General features: G+C 36.0%; 1 protein-coding gene across 1 annotated transcript; it reads left to right on the top strand.

Annotated features, from left to right (window-relative positions):
• The first annotated feature begins 368 nt into the window (after positions 1-368).
• Positions 369-10135, top strand: LOC113200958 (uncharacterized). The gene is made up of 5 exons (XM_077801538.1): positions 369-476; positions 754-901; positions 5000-5088; positions 5382-5532; positions 8583-10135. Exons 1-5 carry the CDS (start codon positions 369-371, stop codon positions 10133-10135), a joined length of 2049 nt encoding a protein of 682 aa, XP_077657664.1.
• The last annotated feature ends 1633 nt before the right edge of the window (positions 10136-11768 follow it).

The raw sequence follows: 11768 nt of genomic DNA, 5'->3' as shown, positions 1-11768 counted from the left end.
CTTTTGGACTGCTCTAGTCATTTGTCTTTAATTATTGATGTGGTACTTTTCTTCTGATATTTTCTCAAGGAAAGATAATAATGTGAAATGCAGAGCAGAGCCTCTGAACTTTCCTAGTGTTGAAAATCATACTGCCAGTGGACACAAAATGCAGTGTAGTTCCTGCTCCCTGGTTCAAGATGTCAGCTACTCTGGAGAAACTCTTTTTTTTTTTTTTTTTTTTTTGGTGGTTCTGGGGATCAAACCCCAGGGCTTTGTGCATGTGTGAATGAACTATATCCCCAGCCTGAAACCATTTATTTTTTTGATCAGTGTTCACAAGGGGTTTGGCTCACTTGAGGAGCCCTTTCTTCTTCAGAAGGACCAGGATGTCTTCCCTGGAAAGACAGGATTGGATGTGGGTACAGGATTCTCTTACCAGAGAGGAGGTCATAGGAATGAGAGGAGATGGAGAACAAGATCTGAATGGAGAACAGGTAAGAGGAGGCAGTGTCTCTACTGACCAGGGGAGAGAAACAATCAAAGTTATGTCTTTCTTCAGGGATAAAGGAAGTAGGGGCAAAGGTTCTCTGTTGAGATTTTCCCATAACCTCTTTGTTTTGACTGTATTGATTCAACTTTCTAGTTGAATGCTTTTGTAGGAAAGAATATGAATATTCTTCTTATAAGATGAAATAAAAATTTTATTTCCCTTTTCTCTGCAGTCCATTTAATCCTATATGTCGTCCTTTTTGATAACATTTCTACATCTAGACTCTATCCAGTGCCCAGGAAGGGAAGAATGTAGCACATGAGAAGATTTTGGCATCAGCCTTGGATTCACCAGTTATCCAGCATTGGCCTGGGGTTATCCAACCTGAAAATGTCATCCCTATTTCTTGGGTTCTACAAGAAAAGACAGGTGGGGAGCTAGCAGGCATGCTTCTGTTTATGGGAGAGAGTTGTTGCAGTTCAGTGGAAATGAGCTATGGCATAGTACCAAAGGATGATATAAATAACTAACTGATTTCTAGATGTTACACACATTAGAATTTTAAAAATAAAACTAAGCAAACATTGGCCTGAAAGTGACTAAAAGCTACTCCTTAGATGTTTCTGAGGCAGTCCCACCCTGCTTTGGCGCTGGAGACTGGCCACTTTATTTCCTAAGGCAGGGAGTTGGCAATTTCCAGCCTATAGGTCAGATGGAACCAACCACTTCTTTTTGTATGGCCCCTGAATTAAGAGTGTATTTTATGTTTTTAAATGGTTGGAAAAAAGCCACCACAGAATTATAATATTTTAAGACATTGAAAATTATGAAACTTGTAATTTCAGTGTCCATACATTTTACTGGAACACAGCCGTGCTTTTTTTGTTTACATATTGCTTTAGTGCTATAATAATAGAATTAAATTACATGGTGGGCTTATCTGATCAGTTTAGGCAGGGATCCTTTGCTTAGGACCCAACCTAAGGGGGTTGTTTTACTTCTATCCTCATAGGACTTCTTATTGTCAGAATTATTTCAGAGAATTAGACTAAGAGAAATTTTAGTTGGATAATTATTATTTTTTAGAATAGTAAATAAATGATCTACACCCAATGGTTTTTTAAAAGATAAAATAGTAACATGTGTAATAAAATTAAATGTATTACCAAACATTTGATGAAATTCAAAAGCCCCAAACTGTTGATGCAATTGAATGTGTTCTGTAGTCCATCATTTGGTGGACCTTTGAACTAATTAGGACTCACATATCCAAGAGAGGAGACACCAGCTTTCAGTTAAATAACTTTTCTTGTCTTGTACACTTGAAGCAGATGATAAACAATTTATCCATTTATTTATTCATTCACTTAATTCATATGTTCATTTGTAGAGCACTTGCTGAGTGTATTTGGAGTGTCAGATAGCTATATGGGCAGTAAAGATGCAAAATTGAAGGCTATTTGGTTCCTGCCCTAAAGACATTTTAGTCTGGTTGGGAAAACAGAAGAAAATTTGGGAAAAAAGAAGAAAATCTGTGACAACAGTCCACTGTGAAAGAAACATGTACAGGATGCTGTGGGACTGGGGATAGAAAGACTAGATGGTCTTTGTGGCTGAGTATGGATATAGGTTACATAAGAGAGAATGGTTCATAGCTTGGATAACTGAATAGATAGAAATGTGCTATTCACTAAGTTTGGCAACATAGATTGAGGTAATGATTAGTTTGAATCTAAAGATGAATTTGCAAAGATGAACATGCAAAGATGTCCATGTATTCAATACCTGAGTTTTAGTTTAGTAAAGTGATTTAGATTAGAAAAATGGATTTGAGAATCATCTGCTTAAGTTGAAGCTGCTAATGTAAATGAAGTAATGTAGGGAGAAATTGTTGAGTGAGAATGGCAGAGGGGCAAGGATGGATACCTTAAATTCACTTAAGTTTAAGAGGTGAGTAGAAGAAAAGCTACTGTTGAAGAAGACTAAGTAGGAAAACAGAGAAGTAGAAGGAACTTTAAAAAAAATACTTGTTTAGTTGTAGATGGACACAATACTCTATTTTATTTTTTTTCATGTGTTGCTGAGGTTTGAATCTAGTGCCTCACACATGCTCGGCAAATGCTCTAACACTGATCCCCAGCCCCAACCCAGAAAAATAGAAGGAACTTTATGAAACAGCAAGAAAGAAGTCAGAAGGAAAAAGGAAGAGAATGGTCCATGGTGACATATATCACAGAGGTCAAAGAAGGGTGACATTGTACTGGTGGTAGATGAGGTTCTACAAAAGTGTTTTAAGAAGGAGCCCAAAATGTGATTACTGAGTTTGATGCCTTCACTTTGAGAATATTACTATTCAGACCTGAAGAGAGGCTAGATAGATGGTAAATTAGATTTCAGGATTTGTGAAGATGTGAATTTGGAAATGAAAGTGTGGAATAATGTTAGTGTTTGAATGGGTTGTTTAAGTTCCAGAGATAGGAAAATGATTGATTGTGGACCAGTGGACTAACTAACACCTGATAGGTGCCAACTGTGTTAGTCACCTTTTTGTCACTGTGACAAAATACCTGAGAAAATAAATTTAGAAGAGAAAATATTTATCTTGGCTTACAAGATTCAGAAGTTTCAATCCATAGTCACTGGATATCATTGATTCTGGGCCTGTGGTGAGGTAGAACATCATAACAGGCAGGATATGGTAGAGCAAAACTTATTTTATGGTAGTAAGAGAGAAAGAAAGGGTGAGGGAGAAGGAAGAGGGGAAGAAGGAAGAAGAAAGAAGAGAGAGAAAAGGGCCAGGAACTTCCAGGCTGTGCCCCCACTGACCTACTTCCTCTAAATAAACTCTACCTCCTACAATTTCTACTGCTTCCCAATGGTCCATTCAATTAGGAACCCATCAGTGGATTAATCTGTTAATGAAATCAGAACCTTCATGATGCAGTCACTTTCCCAAAACCTCTGAATATTGCTGCTTAGGGGACCAAGGCTTCAACACATGAACCTTGGGGAATATTCCAGATCTAAACTATAACAGTGACAATGAAGTACAAAACAACTAATAAGTGACTCTTAAGGGTTCAGAATGAGCTAGCCATACCAAAATGATGGTGGGGGGAAAAAAGGAAGTTCTTCAAGAAAGCAATTGAGGTTTTAAATTCTGTAAGGCTTTTTGAATAGCGCATGATTCTATTACATACTACTTGGTATCTCTTCAAATTTTAATAGAAGAGGTTATGCCACAGTAGATGTAGAGAGGAAAGTATCTGATTAGAAAAGCAAAGGAAGGAGATTGATGCATTCTAGGATGCAGATAATTCTAGGAGTTTGGTTTATGAAGTCTGAATTTTTATAATGGACACTGTCAAAGATAACATAGCTAGATATAAGTTAAAGGGGTGAAAATGCTTTATTCAGTAATTACTGACAGTAGGGGAAAGGGCTGAACTCCATTCTGACTTGGGTGTTTTAAGCATGTGTGTGGGGTGTAAAGGGGATCAGTGGAGCTAGAAAAATGAAAAACACAAAGGATTAGTCACTGTAAATAAGCTTAGGTCAGCTGTTTTTCAGCTGGTACCATCAAAGTTAGAATTCTCGCCTTATAATGTAGTCTAGGAGACACAGGAAACTCATTCATTTTTTATTTTTTAATTCTTTTGTGGCGCTGGGGATTGAACCCAGAGCCTTGTGCATGCAAGGCAAGCACTCTACCAACTGACTTATATCACTAGCCCAACTTATCCCTGTTGATGATAACATTAGGAAGGAATGGCTCTCTGGTCCTTGAGAGATACTTCTGAGTTGCAAGAGATAAAGTTGTAAATCTTTTTGTGGTAAATGCCCTAAGGGATGTTGGCACCTATCACCAGGTTTTAGCTAGAATAAATAGTAAATTATCCTGGCAGTGTTGAGTTTTCTCAGGCAGGCATTTTAGTAGGGAGACAGGGTCATCATAGAGACATACCTTCTGTTGCTGGAAGCTATGCTAGAGTTTGGTCAATAATTTTATGCAGGGGTAACGACCTTAGTGCTGAGAATTCTGTAGTTCTCAGAAGCAGTCACTTGTAAAAAAAAAAGTAGTGGCCATATGGCCAGTGAGCTCTTTGCTTGAGGGCTACTCCAGGAGAGCATACTTTTTTTCTGCTTTTTCAGAGGAGATGTACTGTGAATTGTGTGTGCGGAGGGATATAGAAAGTAGAGGGTTAGGGTATGGGTAGAAGAGGAAAGGCTTGTTGCAAATGGCAGGAGGACTAGGGACAAAGCCTTAGAGGAAAAGCCTTAAGCGTATATGTGAGGGTTGGTGATCATTTTAGCTTGTAAATGCAGATTGAATGCTCTGATGGAAAATGGGGTAAGAAATTACCAGAGAAGCAAATTGAGTTGAGAGTTATCAGTGGAGTTTTAGTTTTAGTTTTTAGAACACATTTGAATAGGGTTCCTGGATTCAAAGGAAATTTATTGGCAAGAGGGACTTTTATTGAACAATTGGTCCATATTGACTACACTGATTACTTTCGTTTCTCTCAGTATCTTCTACCCCTGAATCTGCCTTAGATCATGAGAACTGCCAAGAAGACAGAGCACAGGAAGAAGTGCCATTGGTCAGCAATCCCCAGGTGAGTTTTGGTTTCCTTTCTTCTGGAGAGTATTATTCTCTGAATAAACCAGTTATAATTTATACCTTCAATCAAAGTGGTCTTTGACCATATAGCTCTAAAATTTAGATGTTTAATCCTCACTTAAAGAAGGTTTATTTGATTATTTAAGCCTGCCTTTTGATTTTATACCAATCCCTCTACTGTTTTCTCTATTGTCTCCTGCCACTCCTTTCATAATCTTAATGAAAGTGATAGCATTTTAACAAAATCTCCTTGTTTATTTTATGAAGTCATTATGGGATTATTCCCAGGATAGCAAGTATTTGTTGTTTCAGAAGCTGGTGATGTTTGAGGACATAGCTGTGTACTTTACCCAGAAGGAATGGATGTGTTTAATTCCTGCTCAGAGGGACCTCTATAGGAATGTGATGCTGGAGAATTATCAGAATTTGCTTTCTCTAGGTAAAGAATTTTATTCACTTACTTTGGTTCTGCTTTACTTTTTCAACTCATCCAGAAAGAATTTTATTTTCTTCAGTGAAAAGTGGATAGTCGAGTTATATGTGTCTTTGCCTTTCAGGGACAGGAAACTGATTCTCTGATTTGGTTTCCTTCTGCCTTGTGATATGTTTGTATACTTTTTTGTTGTAGGGTGGTTTGTTGGGGATATTATGTATCCAGAAAAGTAACATATAAGTTATAAACGTGCAGTTTGCTGAATTTTCAGAGTAAAAACTCTCCCATATAGTCACCCAACATTAAGAAATACAACTTTGTCTGAACTTAAGAAGCATGTCCCTTTGTGTCTGCTTCAGATAGTACTTCTACTCTACCTTCCTACCTCCGCTTAAGTTAACAATTTTACTGACTTCTAACATGATTGATTAATTTTGCCTGTTTTTGAATTTTAGATAAATAGAATTAAACAACATGTCATCTTTTGGGTTTTGCTTCTTACGTTCAACATTATATTTGTAAGATTTATTAATTTGTTGCCAGAGATTGAAGTTACTCATTCTCATTGCTTACATTATTCCATTGTGTGAAAATTTTACTGTAAAGAGAGAGACATTTGAGTTATTTTTAGATTTGATTCTTACAGTGCTGCTGTGAATATGGCTTTTCTTGAAAATATACATGTATTTTTGTTGTTTATAACTAGGAATGAAATTGTAGGGTCATAACATATGCCAAACAAAGTAGTTGTACATATTTATATCCCAGCAGCAATATTAATGCTTGGTACTGTCTTTTCATTTTAGCCATATGGTGGATGTATAATGGTATTGTGTGTGTTTTATTTGCATTTCACTGAGTAATTAAGTTGATCACTTTTTATTTATATTTGTTTTATTGAATACCTATTTTGCCATGTTTATAATTAGTTTCTGTCCTTTTTTTTTCTTGATTTGTAGAGTTGTTTATATGTTTTGATGCTCTGAGGGCATTTTTAGTTCATCTATTACTTTACTCCCAGCCTTTCTATCTCCTCTGATCTTTATTGACCTCTTAACTGCCTGTAAGTTTAGGATTAGGCTTTGGAGTAGTTTTATTTTACTTTCTAGGTAATTGTATCTTGTTATCTCCTTGCAAGGAGCACTTCAATTTCCCAAACCTGTTGTGATCTCCCAGCTTGAACAAAGTCAGGAGTCGTATATTCTTGATCCACAGGGAGCTGGGTTAAGAGTGGCCCCAAGAAGCTCCTGCGTAGGTATGTGAACCATAAAGAATATGAGAGTTTCTACCTTATCTTTTCCTTTGTCTTTTTACCTAAGGACATATCACATAGCTCCTTCCCAGTTATATCTTTCATTTAAAATCTTTAGGAGGAAAAACCAAAAAACCTACACCCTGGTTTCAACCTGTATCTTTAAAAGTATGTGAATCCCTTGCATCCTGGCTGACTGTATTTTTTTACCACTTTAGATAAAACTTTATAATCTCCATTTTGTTCATACTCTTAACCTACAATTCTTAGTGTAATGGGATCTTCAATTCAGTCTTCTTTGATATTCTCCAGCTTTGCTTTCAAAAACATATTTGGCCTATTATAAATTATTTTTCTGAGTGACATCTAAGGACCACCTACATATGAAACAATGGGAATGCTTATCGACAAGATATTACCTGGGGCAAGCTAGAATCTGTACTTTTATGAGCTTCCAATATAATATGCCCATTAAAGTTTGAAAAACATTATTCTAAACTATGAGCTTCTTGGAGAGGCTGTAATCATCACTAGAACATATGCTGTATAATTCATGTTTAATAAATGTTTATTGTAGGAACACAGAAGAAGCCCATAGGTATACTAGTTTCTTAATCTAGGTGTGAGGGCAATGATTAGAATTTATGGATATGATCATTGCAATGACATTGTCCTTATGTTAAGGATAAACCTATTTTGGATTTTGATGAAAAGATTATTCATGGACATAAAATAGGTAAAGTTTATGGTAAAAAAAGTTAGATAAAATAGATACATGACCCAATTATCTGAAAGTTAATAAAATAGCATATATAACTATTTAGTTAATACAGGGTAGCAAAATACTTTCTAAGATAATTAAAAAACAACTCAGTTCTGGTTTGACCAGAGTTGAATCAGAGTTAATCAGGGGAGGTTTCCTGTAGGAAGGGAGTTTAGTGATTTTCTGTAGGAGAGAAGTTTTGAATTATATTTTGAAAGAAAATACTGAAAATAATATAGTAGCTTGAAGAGATTGTGTTCAAAGTGAGATATGTAACATTAGGGTAGGTTGAACTGATTTGTTGAATTTTATTTCATCCTGAGTCCTTATGGTGGTATCATTTGAGATATAACCTATAATTTTAGCTCTACTAAGTTCAATTTGGAGGGTACTCTGAAGGTGTAAATCCCTAATTTTTATAAGCTTAGATTTTTCCATTCACCATTTTGCCTATATGTGGGTGTGTGTATGTGTATGTATATGCAGCACAGGTTGTGAATATGATGAATATGGAATATGTATCTACACACATATACATATATATTTGCTATTACTTACATGTATATGTAAATTAGAAATATATATATATATACATATATATATATTTATATATATAATTTTTTTTCTTTTTTTGTGATAATGGGGATTGAACTCAGGTCCTTATACATGCTATGCAGGCATCTATCACTGAGCTACATCTCCAGCCCTTTTTAAACATTTTATTTTATTTTGAGATAGGTCTCACTAAGTTGCCCACACTAGTCTTGCCATCATCCTACCTCAGCTTCCTGAGTAGCTGGGATTATAGGTATGTGCCACTGTGCCTGGCCTGACCCAGTATTTTTAAAAATTAATTTTGTCTCAATTCTTTCCCCATAGATTCAAACAATATTTTGGTTTGAAATGTTTTATCACAACTCATGGTACTTTTTCCACATAATCAATCTTTTATTTATTTATTTATTTATTTCTACAGCTACACAAGTGCGATACACAAGTGACCCTCCCCACCCCCCCCGCCCTTTCCTTTCTTTTTTAAAGATCCAGGTATTAGAACCAAGATTGGGGATGAAAAATCAACTGAAAAACTTGAAAAACTAATGTTTGAAAATAAGAAGGCACACTGGGTCATGAAAAGTACCCAGAAGAATCAGTGTGGAAAATCCATAGGAGAAACACTGAAAAATAAGAATGAAAATTCTAGGAAGGTGAATAACAAAGCTAAGAAAATTATGATGGATGTGTCAGAACTAAAAGGTAAAGATCTAAAGGAAAGTTTGACTGAAAACTTGGAATATGTCATATGTAAGAGAGTTCCTAATGGGTATAGTTTCTGTGAATGTAGCACAGGTTGTGAAAATAACTGTTGGCAGTCAGACCTTATTCTTCATGAGGAAATGCATGTCAAAGAGAAAGCTTGTGAATGTGATGAATGTGGAAAAGGTTTTAGGGTGTCCTCAGCTCTTACCTTACATAAAAGAATCCACAGTGGTGAGAAGCCTTACACATGTGATGACTGTGGGAAAGCCTTCAGCCAGAGCTCTGCCCTAACCCAACATAAAAGAATCCACAGTGGGGAGAGACCATATATGTGTGACCAGTGCCACAAAGCCTTCAATGGGAGCTCAGATCTTATTAAACACAAGAGAATTCACACTGGAGAGAAACCTTATGAATGTGGGGACTGTGGGAAGTCCTTTAGGAATATCTCGGCCCTCACTGAACATCACCGAATCCATACTGGAGAGAAACCTTTCGAATGTAATGAATGCTGGAAGGCCTTCAGTAGCAGGTCAGCACTTTCTCAGCATAAAGGGATTCACAATGGAGGGAAGCCCTATGAATGCAGTGACTGTGGGAAAACCTTCAAGACAAGGAATTGTCTTACCATGCATCAGAAAATCCACACTGGGGAGAAGCCTTATGAATGTAGTGAATGTGGCAAGGCCTTCCAGTTTAGGCACTGCCTTACCATGCATCAGAGGATCCACACTGGAGAGAAACCCTATGAATGTACAGAGTGTGGGAAGGCCTTTAGTGGTAGTTCAGACCTTACCAAACACAAGAGAATCCACACTGGAGAAAAGCCTTACCAGTGTGCTGAGTGTGGGAAGGCTTTCAGTTGCAGCTCTGACCTTACCAAACATAAAATAATTCACACTGGGGAGAAACCATATAGTTGTAATCAGTGTGGAAAGGCCTTTGGTGGGAAGTCAGACCTTACCAAACATAAACGAATCCACACTGGGGAGAAGCCTTATGAGTGTCAAGAGTGTGGAAAAGCCTTCAGTTATAGCTCAGGCCTTAGACACCACAAGAAAGTCCATAATGGGGAGAAACCCTTTGAATGTAATGAGTGTGGGAAGACCTTTCATCAAAGTTCAGAACTCAATGTACACAAAAGACTCCACACGGGAGAAAAACCATATAAATGTGAAAAGTGTGGGAAAACTTTCAGGGTGAGCTCAGATCTCAATGGGCATAAAATAAGAAAACATACTAAGGAGAAATCCCCTGAGTTTGCAGATGAAAAATCATTGAGTCCAATATGCTTTCCTCAACCTTATGCACATCTACCTCCTTGCAGCAGTTGATACCAAGGAGACCTTACTTTTTGGAGATAAACCCTGATTAATATTGTATCTTGCTTATTGTTATTCTCATTGCTCTTACCTTACCCTACTTTTTCCCCATAGCTTCTAATAACTAGTAATATATTTTATTTATGCTATTTATTTGTATGTATATTATCTTACTACTTTGATAGAGTATAAACTCCATGCAGGCAGGAAACCTTATCTTTTGTTAACTGATGTATTATTATTCTAAGCCACTAGAATCTTGCCTGATAAATGCCAGGAGGTTGTGGGGGTGAAGTGGAGTGGGGGAGAAGGAAAGAAACTCAATAAATAGTTTTGAATGAAATTAATTCCTTGGTTTCCATGATATGCTGTTTCTTGGTTCCCTTTTTGTGTTTCCAGCTGTTTTTTCCCCTTTGTCTTTGTTGACTGCTATTGGTCCCCTCATCCATAAAATGTGGCTGTATATCATTATGCTCTGTTATTTAAGAAAAGTCTTCATTGTCTGCATTGCCTAGTTGCCTGTATATTCTCCCAACCTTCAAAACAATCTTGTTTGACAAAATATTACTCTGTTCTCACCTTTATGTCTATAATGTGTTTAATGTAAATAAACTATACACATGCTATTTCTGTATTAGATTGGGCATTTCAAGGCATTATCATGGAAGGGAAAAAATAAATGTGTTTATGCCATTCTCTTATCTGAAGGTCAAGAAAGAAAGAGGTTCTTTTATCTCAAGAATGTGAGCAAAAAATATCAATACTGTATTTAAAATCTACACTAAATCAATTTTTTTAAAAAAAAATGTAGGTAGTTCCCTGCGTGTACTATTGCATCCTTATAGTATGGACTCTAGACACACTTTACAGAGCAGTCAACAATATTCTTTAGAAATGCAGATTAGGTAATGTACTTAAAATTCTCCAGTGGCTTTTTGTCACTTTTTCCTCCTTTTTAAATGGAACATTTTGTCACAGTTGCTAATTTCTTCCTGAACCATTTGAAAATAAGTTTAAGATATACCACCTATCCCCAAACACTTCAGTATGTCTCTCCTGAGAATAAGCATATTTTTTCAAAATTGTAATGTCACTTTTATTCCTAAAAAATGATTTATAATTCTTATTGAATTATAAATTACAACAAATATCTATATTCAAATTTCCTTGTTGTCCTTAAAAGTCTTTTAAGCTGTTTTTTCCCCCCATCAGAATTCAACCACTACATTTTTTTTAGTTTATTTTGATCTAGAATCATGCTGTCTAATACTGTAGTCAATAGCCACATGTCTGCTGAGCACAAATGAAAATGGCTAGTCTGAATTAAAATGTGTGACAAGTGTAAAATACATAATCAGTTTTGATTTCATGTAGAAAATAAAATTCTTAACTTTAATGTTGATTAATGCTGATATAATAATTTGGATATGTGGGTTGAATAAAATATAATTAAAATCAATTTCAGCAATTTTTACTTTTGGCACTAGAAAACTTAAAATACATATGTAGCTTATAGTTGTTGCTTACATGGTATTTCTGTGGGATATTGTGAATCCAGAACAATGGACTCACTTTCTCTTTTATGACATTAACTTTTTGAAGAATTTAGGCAAGTTATCTTGTTAGAACATCCCATATTCTGAAT

This window comes from Urocitellus parryii, chromosome 8 (genome assembly GCF_045843805.1).
Source record: "Urocitellus parryii isolate mUroPar1 chromosome 8, mUroPar1.hap1, whole genome shotgun sequence".
NCBI classification, from domain to species: domain Eukaryota; kingdom Metazoa; phylum Chordata; class Mammalia; order Rodentia; family Sciuridae; genus Urocitellus; species Urocitellus parryii.
Note: the sequence above shows the minus strand (reverse complement) of the source record. Positions and strands in the feature narration are given on the sequence as shown.

Coding starts and splice junctions, on each gene's coding strand:
- LOC113200958 (XM_077801538.1), top strand. CDS start 369: ATGTCTTCCCTGGAAAGACAGGATTGGATGTGGGTACAGGATTCTCTT. Junction 477..753: donor AAGATCTGAATGGAGAACAG/GTAAGAGGAGGC, acceptor TTCTACATCTAG/ACTCTATCCAGTGCCCAGGA. Junction 902..4,999: donor GGTTCTACAAGAAAAGACAG/GTGGGGAGCTAG, acceptor CGTTTCTCTCAG/TATCTTCTACCCCTGAATCT.